The 14,307-nt window shown below is 45.4% G+C and overlaps 1 protein-coding gene across 1 annotated transcript in view; it reads right to left on the reverse strand.

Annotated features, from left to right (window-relative positions):
- LOC134401875 (1-phosphatidylinositol 4,5-bisphosphate phosphodiesterase gamma-1-like) overlaps window positions 1-14,307 on the reverse strand; it is a 108,824-nt gene that overhangs the window by 69,190 nt on the left and 25,327 nt on the right. Inside the window, exon 2 of the mRNA XM_063131195.1 lies at window positions 1,356-1,505. Coding sequence (XP_062987265.1) covers window positions 1,356-1,505 — 150 coding nt within the window. The remainder of the gene's footprint in view (window positions 1-1,355; window positions 1,506-14,307) is intronic.

The raw sequence follows: 14,307 nt of genomic DNA on the forward strand, positions 1-14,307 counted from the left end.
AGGTTGAGTATGGGGTTGTCGTTGAAAGATGGCTTGTTGTGTTGTGTGAACCCAGCCATGCTAAACAAACCATGGTTTATTAACCACAAATAACCGACAGTTCACAACCCAACAACAAACCATAGGTTCACTTCATGAGTTGTTTGTGTTTAATAAACTATGGCTAGTTAGTATGGCTGGGTTCACACAACACAACAACCCCTTATTCAACATTAACCCACACTCAATCCATACTTAACCTTCAGTATGGGTTGAGTGTGGATTGTCGTGTTGTGTGGCTTGAGAACAGTGTATTGATGGCATAGGTGAGAATCAAACTAGGGACTCCTTGATTTATAGTTCAGTCTGTTACCCACTATCCTACCATCTTATTCTAGTTATATGGAATTGGCTATAAAGAGCTCTTTCGTTAGCAATCCCACCAAATATAAGTAATCATTGTAAAGTATTTAGAGAACATCCAGGACAAGAACTAGTTATTCCAAGTTCTTAATTGTTTAGGAATGCACTGAACAAGCAGCTTGTGAGGGTCCATAAAATGTAACTTCAGGTAATACCAAATTGCAGGAACACAGACCCTAAAAGAGACAGACAGCAGACCTATTTCTGATCTCAACGTGGCTTCTGATGTATTCAGAGGAAGATATAATTGCACCCTTAAACATTTATTTACAATCGCTTCTGAACTATAAGATTTCGATGGGTCTCACAGCCCACAAGGGAGCACAGCAATAATTTCAGCTGTATCACCAAAATTATCCCTTTGAGTTCGCAGGGTTTGTTCCTGCTCCAATTGCTCTTGGTTTCATGACCTGTAAATGTTTTGCTCAAGTCAAAGCATGTAATATAAACCTATTATTAGGAGATGTAATCTGTAATCTATGTTAAAGATGTAACCACAGACAGTCTCGATTTACTTAATCGAAAGCAGAGGTTAGATCTACGAAGGTTGCAAATTGCTTATTTCCAAATCACGTTATTCTAGGTGATCTATTTATTTATTTATTAAATTTATATACCGCCCCATAGCCAAAGCTCTCTGGGCGGTTTACAAAAGTCATTGTACCACAGTGAGTGATTGGATGTATTGTTCTTAATTTTCCAGCTTACAACGTGGCAATCCCATTCACACATGTAATCGGCAGAATTAGAGAGAGCTCTCAAACACAAGATGGCACCCTCCTATGCTGGCTGAGTTTGCCTGGATTATCTTCATGATCACTCAAAGTGGATGTGAGTCTTCATTTTGGCAAGACAAATGAAAAAAAGAAAGAAAAGAAAGGTGGCAAGAAACAGCCCCCCTTAATCGCAAATATATTGAGAGGTTAAGGTTTGCCCCACCACCCTCTACTGACCAGCAACACTCAATGTCTTCAGCCTGAAGTCCATTCCATATAAGATGACGAAACAAAACGCGGAGTCCAGCTTCCGGGCATCTTCTGGGTATCGTTCGAAATCCCGGGAATTCTTGCCTGGTCGGATCTCCTTAATTTCCCTAAGATCCACTGCAACAAAGAAGAGAGTGGTGAATGGGTTAATAGTTGTTCATTTCATTTATTATATTTTTATACCACCCCATAGGTGGTTCACAAAAATAAAAAACCATGAAAAATGCAAAATGCAAAACCATTTACATAAAAACATATGAACAGATAGTGCACGCACACACACACCATTTATCTAAATACAATTTTTAAACAACCAAAGACAATTCAGGATATGATTAAAAACTCAGTACATGCTGGCAAATGCCTGAGAAAAAACGGCAGCTTTTAATCCAGTGCCAAAAAGATAAGAAAGTTGGCGCCAGGTGAGCCTCTGGGGAGATCATTCCATAGTTGGGGGGCCACCTGAGATCATCAGGATGATCAGGGGTCTGGAAACAAAGCCCTATGAAGAGAGACTGAAAGAACTGGGCATGTTTAGCCTGGAGAAGAGAAGATTGAGGGGAGACATGAGAGCACTCTTCAAATACTTAAAAGGTTGTCACACAGAGGAGGGCCAGGATCTCTTCTCGATCCTCCCAGAGTGCAGGACATGGAATAACAGGCTCAAGTTACAGGAAGTCAGATTCCAGCTGGACATCAGGAAAAACTTCCTGAACGTTAGAGCAGTACGACAATGGAATCAGTGACCTAGGGAGGTTGTGGGCTCTCCCACGCTAGAGGCCTTCAAGAGGCAGCTGGACAACCCTCTGTCAGGGATGCTTTAGGGTGGATTCCTGCATTGAGCAGGGGGTTGGACTCGATGGTCTCGTAGGCCCCTTCCAACTCTGCGATTCTATGATTCTATAAGGTCCTCTCCCTTGTTGCCACACTTGAGTATCCCTGGGAGAAGGCACCTGGAGGAGGGCCTTAGATGTTGAACATAGTATATGGGTCAGTTCATGTTGGGAGAGGTGCTCCATTAGGTATTGTGAACTTGAGGCTTTATAGGTCAAAATGAGCACTTTGAACCAGGCTCGGAAACATGCAGCACCCAGTGTAAGCATGCCAGAATTGGTGTTACATGTTCGGACCTTCTATTATTATTATTATTATTATTATTATTATTATTATTATTATTTATATAGCACCATCAATGTACATGGTGCTGTACAGATAACACAGTAAAAAGCAAGACCCTGCCGCATAGGCTTACAATCTAATAAAGTTGTAGTAAACAATGAGGAGGGAAAGAGAATGCAAACAGGCACAGGGAAGTGTAAATAGGCTCCGGGTGGGGTGAAGCTAACAGTATAGAGTCAGAACAAGCTCAATATTTAAAAGCTATAGGGAAAAGAAAAGTTTTTAGCTGAGTTTTAAAAGCTGTGATTGAGTTTGTAGTTCTCAAGTGTTCTGGAAGAGCATTCCAGGCGTAAGGGGCAGCAGAAGAAAAAGGACAAAGCCGAGTAAGGGAAGTGGAGGTCCTTGGGCAGGTGAGAAGCATGGCATCAGAGGAGCGGAGGGCACGAGCGGGGTAATAGTGTGAGATGAGAGAGGAGAGATAGGCAGGAGCTAGACCGTGAAAAGCTTTGAAGGTCAACAGGAGAAGTTTATATTGGATTCTGGAGTGAATTGGAAGCCAATGAAGAGATTTCAGAAGTGGAGTGACATGGTCAGAGCGGCGGGCCAAGAAGATGATCTTAGCAGCAGAGTGGTAGACAGAGACCAGCGGACTGATGTCAGACGAAGGAAGGCCAGAGAGAAGAAGGTTGCAGTAGTCCAACCGAGAGATAACCAGTGCGTGAACGAGAGTCTTGGCAGAAGAGACAGACAAAAATGGTCGAATCCTGGCAATATTATACAGGAAGAAACGACAGGATTTAGCTACTGCCTCGATATGAGGAATAAAGGAGTGAGGAATCAAATATAAAGCCAAGACTACGAGCTTCCTTGACCGGAGAGAGCGTGACATCGTTGACAGTAAGAGAGAATGAGAGGTGAGGAGAAGGTTTAGGAGGAAAAACAAGCAGTTCAGTTTTTGCCATATTAAGTTTCAAACGACGATGAAGCAGCCAGGCTGAGATATCTGAAAGACAAGCCGAGATACAATCGTGAACATCGGGGGAGAGTTCCGGAGATGAGAGATATAATTGTGTATCGTCGGCATACAGGTGATATTGGAGGCCATGAGATTGAATAAGATTACCCAAGGGCAGCATGTAATCTTTTCTCTGTTATCAATGTGGCCTCCGCGTTTTGCACAAACAGCAGCTTCTGAACCACCTTCAAAGGCAGCCCCACGCACCCTGCACTGCGGTAATCTAATTTGGAGATTACAGAGTATAGATAACTAAAGCCAGGTTATCCCTAGCTTCAGTTGTTCAAATCCTTCGAAAGATTATATTTGCTAGACAATCCCCAGTCCTCGGTATTTCTGGAGTTGCTCGGAGAATTACTTCCTCTTTTGATGCTGTGAATTGCAACCAGCACAGCCTGGGTTTTTTCAGCATCATGAACTACAGACCATAATAATCTTGTATTCTACACCGCCATCTGGTTCCATATTCAAAGCCAATTCATAAGATTCCCAGAGTGGTATTTGTATGGAATTAATGTAGGATTTAAAACCCACCCTATTAGGATCTAATGCTCTCATTACCTTAACAATAAACTGCATGTTATTTGTTGTCTAGATATAATTCCACATACTTTAGAGGGTTTTACTCTTAAAGGTGGAATACACATATTTTCAAGTGAACAAATAAAATGTCTAATTCACTCTCTCACTTGACATAGGAGATGGCAGGGTTTCCTGACCGAGGATTTGTGCTTTTGACAACTGTGGGGCAGGCAGCATTCAACAGGTGCAGCTGTTCCCAGCATAAAGATGTAGTGATGAGGGACGAATGAACCTGTTGAATTTCTGCATGTAAAGAAGAAGCACAGGGCTGGTTTGCACATACATGTCCATCCCCAGGTAACTCAGCACTTGACTCTCAGCCAAACATGTGACCCATCTTCATTGGAAAAACAGACTCTGTGTTGTCAAAACGATCAGTGTGCCCACAGCACAGCTGTGCAGGATTTCTTCCCAGGTTCCACTACTGGGCCCCAAAATGCATCTCTCCCTTTAGTAAACCATTTCCACAAGGCAGGCCTCATGCACTGGCTGCCCCGGTAACGCCAGGATGCTGTCAGGAAACTCCAGGCCATCATCCACTTGCATTCAGTTGAGCAAGGGAATCTCTGTTTCTATGACAAATACTCAATCTGGAGTGTGTGTGTGTAGAATGGGATACAATGGGGTTGGCATGAAAATGAATGCCAGGTCTGGGGGACTCAACGTGGTATGCCCCTGCAAAAAGGTGCCACGTGAGAACAATGCCTGAGAGGCCAATTTTCCTCTGGTCATGTCAGTGCCCTTCACACACACACACACACACACACACTCACACACACCAGTGTCAAAGAACATTGAGGCTGAATTAGGCCTGCAATGATTTCTTGTTGCAGTTATGCCATTTTCATCACAACTCTTCTCCCTCTCCTGTTACAAGCACGATTTCCTTACATAGGGTGACCATATGGAAAGGAGGACCGGGCTCCTGTATCTTTAACAGTTGCATAGAAAAGGGAATTTCAGCAGCTGTCATTTGTATATATGGGGAACCTGGTGAAATTCCCTATCCATCACAACAGTTAAAGCTGCAGGAGCTATACTAGAGTGGCCAGATTTAAAAGAGGGCAGGGCACCTGCAGCTTTAACTGGTGTGATGAAGAGGGAATTTCACCAGGTTCCCCATATATACAAAGGACACCTGCTGAAATTTCCTTTTCAATACAACTGTTAAAGATACAGGAGCCCTGTCCTCCTTTACATATGGTCACCCTACCTTACAGGGGGTTCTTTGCCCACTTACAGCTTGTTCCATGTGCAGCTTTCTCCTCAATGTTCCCCTGAGACAATCTCCACCACTTTGTCTTCTGCCAGTGCCAGTTCTGGGGTTTCCCCCTTCCCCCTTTATTTATTTATTTATTTATTACATTTCTATACCGCCCAATAGCCGGAGCTCTCTGGGCGGTTCACAAAAATTAAAAACATCTAAAGTATAAAACAACCAAGTTAAAATTTATATATAAACTGTTAAAATGCTGGGAGAATAAAAAGGTCTTCACCTGGTGTCTAAAAGCATATCATGCAGGTGCCAAGCGAACCTCCTTAGGGAGCTCATTCCACAGCCGGGGTGCCACAGCAGAGAAGGCCCTCCTCCTGGTAGCCACCTGCCTCACTTCCTTTGGCAGGGGCTCCCGGAGAAGGACCCCTGAGGATGACCTTAGGGTCCGGGCAGGTACATACGGGAGGAGGCGTTCCTTCAGATAGCCTGGCCCCAAGCCGTTTAGGCCTTTGAATGTTAATACCCTTCCATCTGGATAGTTTTAAATGGATCTTTCCATCTAGATTCAGAAACATACACACCAACACCAAGGGAGATTCATTTTTGGAAAACGATCAATAATCATTGTTAATGGATGTACCTCAAAAACATTTTTTATTTAGACATCCTTAATAACTTGAAGGAAACTGTTGGTTGTTATTTCTCCCTGCTCACACCTTGTGTATGTCTCGCTCTCTGTGTGTGTGTGTGCACGTGCGTGTTTATGGGTGTGCAGAAAATGGCATAAGGGCATCTTTGTAATATCAACATGTTCTGACACAAATTTGGCACATGGAGCTGGCACAGGTCCCTAAAGCAGGTTTGCCCATTTCTTATCTCTGATCATCCTGATTTGCCACAGCCTCCTATGTTTGCCCAGCCTGTCTCTATTTCCACACACTAAGCCAGCAAAGAGAAAAGATCAGCAAACCAGGCTGAGGTCTCTCTAACAAAGTTGCACCAAATCACCTGTTGGAATGGGCCACCCTCTTTATCTCTCTGTTGTCTCACTCCATCTGTTTCCCCTCTTCTACTTTATCTGTCCCTCTCTGTATCTATTTTCCTTTCTCCCTGTGTCCATCCATGCCTGTGAACATCTGTTAACCTCCACTTCTATGCAACCAAATCTGTGTCTTTCACAGGACCTGTTCTCCTGTTGTTTGGGAATAAACAGTTCAATCTATATTGAGGCCAGGCTTGGGGCCAGGCTATCTGAAGGAACGCCTCCTCCCATATGTACCTGCCTGGACCCTAAGGTCATCCTCAGGGGTGCTTCTCCGTGAGCCCCTGCCAAAGGAAGTGAGGCAGGTGGCTACCAGGAGGAGGGCCTTCTCTGCTGTGGCACCCCGGCTGTGGAATGAGCTCCCTAAGGAGGTTCGCTTGGCACCTGCATGATATGCTTTTAGACGCCAGGTGAAGACCTTTTTATTCTCCCAGCGTTTTAACAGTCTATAAATAAATTTTAACTTGGTGTTTAAAATTTGTAATTTTGCATTGCTGCTGTTTTTCTCTGGTTGAACTTTTATATTGTATTTTATATTATGGTTTTATATTGTTGTTTCATACTTTGAATGTTTTTAATTTTTGTGAACCGCCCAGAAAGTTCCAGCTATTGGGCAGTATAGAAATGTAATAAATAAATGAATGAATAAATAAAATATCAGGCAGTCACCCATCTGTCATTGGCGGCACTCAGACATCCAGCTGTCCCCAATCTGGTACCCTGTGTTGGACTACAGCTCCCATCAGCCTCAGCATCTGAAAGGCACCAGGTTGGGGACTGCACTAAGCTATGGCTGAATGGAAGCTCTGCGGACAAATTTCCATTCCCTCGTTGCCTTTTCTTCTCCCATTTTCTTCTCAGGATTCATTCATTTATTTTATTTTATTACATTTATATACCGCCCCACAGCCGAAGCTCTCTGGGCGGTTCACAAAAACTAAAAAAACTAAACATTAAAAGTATTCAAAATTTAAAAACCATCAGAGACATAAAAACAACAGTATAAAAACAGCAGCATCCATTTAAAACAACAGTTCTGGGGTCCATTAAAAAACAAACTTAGTGTTGTTCAATGTCATTAAATGCCTGGGGGAAGAGGAAAGTCTTGACCTGGCGCCTGAAAGATAACAATGTTGGTGCCAGGCGAGCCTCATTGGGGAGATCATTCCACAGTCGGGGGGCCACAACTGAAAAGGCCCTCTCCCTTGTTGCCATCCTCCAAGCTTCCCTCGGAGTAGGCACTAGAACCTTAGATGTTGAGCGCAGTGTATGGGTAGGTTCATGTCGGGAGAGGCGTTCCATCAGGTTTTGAAGTCCCAAGCCATGTAGGGCTTTATAAGTTAAAACCAGCACCTTGAATTGGGCTCGGAAACAATATCAACATTCAGATTGAGACAGGGACCTATTTCATTTTTTAAATTACGCTACCCTCAAAAGGGTAATGAATGGTGCTCCCCTTCGAGGCTTTTATTGCGCAATTGCACCGCCTCATTCACCGAGCTTCATGGGGTCTTCAGCGACACCATCGTCTTCCATATGTAATCCTCCCATGATTTCTCCCTGCTTCTTCCATTTTTCTTTTTTTAACCAGAAAAAGCTGGCTAAGGAAGAAAAGTGGAAACAGCAGAGCACGGTGTTTTTGGATTGGTGAACACGAGGCGCCCTCCATCTGGAAGCTCCTGCACGCTGACGGTGTTGCATTAGTCATTAATAACAATACTCCTCGAGTTAAAATGCTGAACGCAAGAAGCAGGCAAAGCTTCGTTCACTACAAATTCGTTGACAGCAAGGCGCAAAAGGAATGGATTTAGATGACGAGAAAGGGAGGAAGGCAGTGCAATACACAACAGGTTGACTCAGAGGTTTTGTTGTTGTTTATTCGTTCAGTCGCTTCCGACTCTTCGTGACTTCATGGACCAGCCCACGCCAGAGCTTCCTGTCAGCCGTCGCCACCCCTAGCTCCCCCAAGGTCAAGTCTGTAGCATTTTGCCCATCTTCTGACCTGGGAGTCCCATCTTCCGATGGTATACCGACATATCTTTGGTTGTACTGATCCATTTAGTTTTCACGGCAAGAATACTGGGGTGGGTTGCCATTACCTTCCCCAGGGATCGTATTTAGTCTGGCCTCTCTACCATGACCTTCCCATCTTGGGTGTCCCTTCACGGTTCGGCTCATGGCATCCTTGAGGTGCTCAAGCTCCAGCACCACGACAAGGTAACGAACTCAGAGGTAAATCCCGTTTAAATGTGCTCAGGACTGCTGCTTTATGTTAACATCGTAATTAGGAAGCTTTGCCTAAAAACAGTTGAAAAGACAGAAGGAAGGAGGCTGTGGAGTCTTCGTCCTTCTTCTGTCTTGTGGCTGAAACACCAATCAGGACAGGGCTAAATGCCTCTTGCTGCCACAGTTATTTCAACGTTAGTCTTGGCAACAATGGTATAGCTCAGCTTTCCCCAACCTGGTGCCCTCCAGGTGTGTTGGACTCTACCTCCCATCATTCCCTGCCAGGATGGCCAATGTAGTCCAACACATCTAGAGGCACCATGCTGGAGAAGGCTCGTGTGCCCAATCATCTGAGGGAACGGACTGAGAGGCATTCTCACCAAATGAAACAAACAATTCAGCCAGCTCCGAATCTTTTGCCTAGCATCTAATTTCTGCAATTCGCCTTGCCCGGCATCTCAGGTGGCATTCTGCCTTTGACTGCTTGGTTAATGGAGTGCCCCTGGGGAGCTTAGCCCTTTCCGTTCGGCTGTGCAGCCGGGCTGACAAAACCAGCCTCCCTCACCCTTGCACTTTTCCTCTCCGGCCACAGGCTGAAGAGTCACCTTGGCAGGCCATTTCCCAGACTTTATTCTGGGAGGGTTTTGAAAACTCGATCACAAGCAAACACAAAAACGGGGTGGGGCAGGCAGAGGGATGGATTAGTGACAGACAGCTCAAAAAGGGAGAAGGAGTTCTCTTTGCCCCTGACTGAATGGAACGGTACAGGCGAGAACTCCCAACATTCCCCTGCCCTTCCCCAAACCGGCAGGGTGGATTCCCGGCAGGGTGGATTCCTGCATTGAGCAGGGGGGGTTGGACTCGATGGACTCATAGGCCCCTTCCAACTCTACTGTTCTATGATCCTATGAAAATGGATCATTGTTCAAGAAGGGGGGAAAGGTGCCTTAAAAACAAGCCAGGCATTTAACAACTGCAAACTTCTCCACTCCATCACTCTGGTGCCACTCACGCCCCCTACAACGAGGCCATTTCATTTTCTTCAGCGTTATAAATAGGATTGAGTGTACTTTGAGACATTTCCGGAGTCTGACACTAGTTTCCAGAGTCCATCACACCAGAGACCTGGTCAAATTATGCACCGATTATTTCCAGTGTTACTGCTAGGGAAACTCCTGGCTTGTGGCTGTTCCGGATCCCCTTTTTTTATCATACAGGGTACTAGAAATAGGTTACAGGATGAACAAATAAGTCGGGCGAGGACGTTGTAGCTTTATCCACCTTTATCTTTTTGTGTTTGTTCTTCCAGCAATTGTGGGGGCTAGTTCACCACGATTCCTGTTTTATAGATGCAGAGGGGGTGGAATCTGAAGCAGCGATAACAATTGATCCAAGAATACACAAAAGAGATCAAGGAAGAAGTGAAGCTTAAACCTATCTCTCCCACGCCAAAGTCCAGCAAGGCCCTGCTAAATTCCAAAAGAAGACCCTCGCAAATTTTCCTTGATAAAATAGCACCCCTGTTTTCATGCCAAGTAACGACGGCCCAAACCTTATTTCGCATTACTATGGGCTGTTGCAGAAGACTTGTCTTCAGTTCTAGTGGCTGCATTCTGAACTAACGGAGCTTTTCGAATTGTTTTCAAGGGCATCCCCAGATAGAGAGCATTACAGTAGACACTTTCTTGGGCCCGTGGGCACATTTGGCAATGTAACAAATTGTCTTGGGCACTACCACAAAATGGCTGCCATGGGAAGACAAGTAGCCTGCCCCAAAGACTGAGTACAAGGCAGAGGTGGGGTCTGAGCCTCAAGACACTAAACTCCTTTGAACCCCCAGTTTTCAGTGCCAGGGAAAGGAAAGGAACCTCTCGTGCAAGCACTTGAGTCATTACTGACTCCTAGAGGGACGCCTGCTTTCGCTGACATTTTCTTGGCAGACTTTGTAGCGGGGTGGTTTGCCATGGCCTTCCCCAGTCGCGGTTCCCTTTCCCCCAGCTAGCTGGGTACTCATTTTACCAACCTCGAAGGATGGAAGGCTGAGTCGACCTGAGCCGGCTGCCTGAGAACCAGCTTCCGCTGGGATCGAACTCAGGCCGTGGGGAGAGTTTCGGCTGCAGTAACTGCCGCTTACCACTCTGCACCACACGAGGTGCCAATACCAACCTATTTCACAGAAGGCAAACTTTGCTCGCTTCCCTCCGCCAGCCAACACATTCTCCACTAGCTCATTTCCCCTCCCACCCTGGCTCACCACCCATAGACAGACGGTCAGAAAAACTCTCTCCCTTCCCCACATACACACAAACCACAAACTACCCATTCTCCACTCATTCACACACACATACGTGCGCAAGCCCCCCATGTATCTATCACGCATGCATACATAGAGACATGCATTGGTTTGCAGCTGCCTGCCATCTTCATTTCCAAATAATCTCTCAGAGCCTCACATGTGGCCCAGAGGCATTCATTGGCAATGAAGAAGGCACAGCTGAACACCTCATTTGGCTGCGAAGCAATCCCAGCTGCCAGTAAGAAAAGTTAAAATAAAAAGGGGGTTAGAATCAGGCACTTCAGTGGGCACCAAGGAAGGTGTCTGGGGGCAGCTGGTGCCTACGGGCACCACATCGCCTACTCCAGTTGCAGTCCAACCTGCACGTAACTAGGGCATGAGTGACTGAGTCTTCCTGGCATGTTTACAAGCCATGCAAATAATACCCAGCCATTGAAAGGTCCATCGTATTTATTGTAAATCAACGGGCAGGAAGCCAAACCACATGGCTGGATGACTTTACGCATAACTACACTGGCATGGAAGTAAGGCTGGAACTTCCCAGGTAATTGCTGGAAAAATATTACATAAGAACATACGAAGTGCCCTGATGCTGGATCAGACCAAGGGTCCATCTAGTGTAGCACTCTGTTCACACAGGGGCCAACCAGCCTTCGGCCAGGGATGAACAAGCAGGACATGGCGCAACAGCACCCTCCCACCCATGTTCCCCAGCAACTGGCGCACACAGGCTTGCTGCCTCTGATCCTGGAAATGGCACATAGCCATTAATTAATTAATTAATTAATTACATTTCTATACCGCCCAATAGCCGGAGCTCTCTGGGCGGGTCACAAAAATTAAAAACATTCAAAGTATAAAACAAACAGTATAAAACCATAATATAAAATACAATATAAAAGCTCAACCAGATCAAAACAGCAGCAATGCAAAATTACAAATTTAAAACACCAAGTGAAAATTTATTTATAGATTGTTAAAATGCTGGGAGAATAAAAAGGCGTCTTTTTATTCTGGCGTCTAAAAGCATATCATGTAGGTGCCAAGCGAACCTCCTTAGGGAGCTCATTCCACAGCCGGGGTGCCACAGCAGAGAAGGCCCTCCTCCTGGTAGCCACCTGCCTCACTTCCTTTGGCAGGGGCTCGCGGAGAAGGACCCCTGAGGATGACTTTAGGGTCCAGGCAGGCGTTCCTTCAGATAGCCTGGCCCCAAGCCGTTTAGGGCTTTAAATGTTAATACCAGCACTTTGAATCGGGGCCCAGACCTGGACTGGCAGTTAAGCCGGAAAAGGACTAGTAGCCATCAGGGCTAGTAGCCATGGATAGCTTTCTCCTCCAGGAATTTATCCAACTCCTCCTTTTAAAGCCATCCAAATTGGTGGCCATCACATCTTGTGGTAGTGAATTCCATAGTTTTACTCTGTGTTTCCTTTTACCTGTCCTGAATCGCCCACCAGTCAGCTTCGTCGGATGACACCCCTTGGTTTCTAGTATTGTGGGAGAGGGAGGAAAATGCCTTCAAGAGGTTTTAAGAATCTTTAACAAGGAGCTCTTGGGCCTTACAAAGCCCTAATTCCCCCATTCATGTCACGCAAGCTGGTTTCAAACCAGTTTAAATGTGTAGAGCCCTGAGTAACTTTACTAAGAAGGCAGAGGCAGAAATGGCAAACCCACCCAAGTCACACCTTAATCACCAGCCTGCCCAGTTTACTCTCCCATTTGTCTGCCTCCGGTTGTCTGCCTCCCCTTCTCCCTGGGATGCTTTGATCTCACCCCTTGAAATTACAACTGTCTGCCTCCGAGTGCCCATTTAAACCTCCCTCTTCCCCACCTTTCTAAGCATGCTGTCATTACACCCCCACTAACAACCACAGCCAGTGGGGTCATTAGGTTGTGGGTTTTGGCTCAACCACGCAGCTGTTTATATGGATGATGATTCTGCCACAGAGGTCGGTCCGTGGGTAGCTCTCTCTGGGATGTCTCACAGACACTGCTGCCTGGCACTCTTGCAGGGCTGAGCAGGAGGTCCTGAGAGGTGGTCCAAAACATCTGGATATCTACCTTCTGCCCACCCCTGCTCTAGGAGACAAGCAGAGCTTGGCACCATTCTCAAGCCAAATGAATGCCCACTTAGTTCTTTGCAAATGGGACAGTCTTCATATGCTTGCAAATTTATAACTGGACATGGAAGCTGTGTTTAATTAGTTCATTAGTGCTGTTGAAAAAGGGCCAATGAGTTTTTCTTGTATACATTTAAGCTCTGCACAGAATTGTCGTAATACCTTTGTATCTCTTGCATTTCACAGCCTCGCTGTTAACAAATCTGTCCCCCTTATCCCCGAATATATTGTTGCCAGAACACTTCATAACAATATGCACCTGCCGGAGTGGCATAGTGGATAGAGTGTTGGACTGGGAATGGGGAGGATTCTGACCCCAGAATAGTTGTTTTAACTGGATATTTTCTGTTTTTATGCTTTTCATGGTTTTTAAATTTTATTCACTTGTTTTTAATGTTCAATGTTTTAATCTTTGTAAAATGCCCAGAGAGCTTCAGCTGTGGGGTGGTATATAAATGTAATAAATAAATAAATAAATAATGCACCAACAACTGGCCATCAAATTCAACCTTATCAAACAACCATAGAACCATAGAATAGCAGAATTGGAAGGGGCCTACAAGGCCATCGAGTTCAATCCCCTGCTCAATGCAGGAATCCACCCTAAAGCATCCCCGACAGATGCTTGTCCAGCTGCCTCTTGAAGGCCTCTAGTGTGGGAGAGCCCACAACCTCCCCAGGTAACTGGTTCCATTGTCGTACCGTTCTAACAGTCCGGACGTTTTTTCCTGATGTCCAGCTGGGATCTGGCTTCCTTTATCTTGAGCCCGTTATTCCGTGTCCTGCACTCTGGGAGGATCGAGAAAAGATCCTGGCCCTCCTCTGTGTAACAACCTTTTAAGTATTTGAAGACTGCTATCATGTCTCCCCTCAATCTTCTCTTCTCCAGACTAAACATGCTCAGTTCTTTCAGTCTCTCTTCATAGGGCTTTGTTTCCAGATCCCTGATCATCCTGGTTGCCCTCCTCTGAACACGCTCCAGCTTGTCTGCGTCCTTCTTGAATTGTGGAGCCCAGAACTGGACGCAATACTCGAGATGAGGCCTAACCAGGGCCGAATAGAGAGGAACCAGTACCTCACACGATTTGGAAGCTATACTTCTATTAATGCAGCCCAAAATAGCAACCTACACCATACTATACATACTCACCCGAAACAATCTTGGAATTCAGATCATAAAATATACTGGTAGAGAACAATTCATACTGACAAAACAATACCTTGCAACCGACCAGACATAACAGTCTTAGACAAAAAAGAAAAACACACATACCTCAACGATATAGCAATACCAAATGACAAA

The sequence above is a fragment of the Elgaria multicarinata genome, chromosome 7 (assembly GCF_023053635.1).
Source record: "Elgaria multicarinata webbii isolate HBS135686 ecotype San Diego chromosome 7, rElgMul1.1.pri, whole genome shotgun sequence".
Lineage (NCBI taxonomy): Eukaryota > Metazoa > Chordata > Lepidosauria > Squamata > Anguidae > Elgaria > Elgaria multicarinata.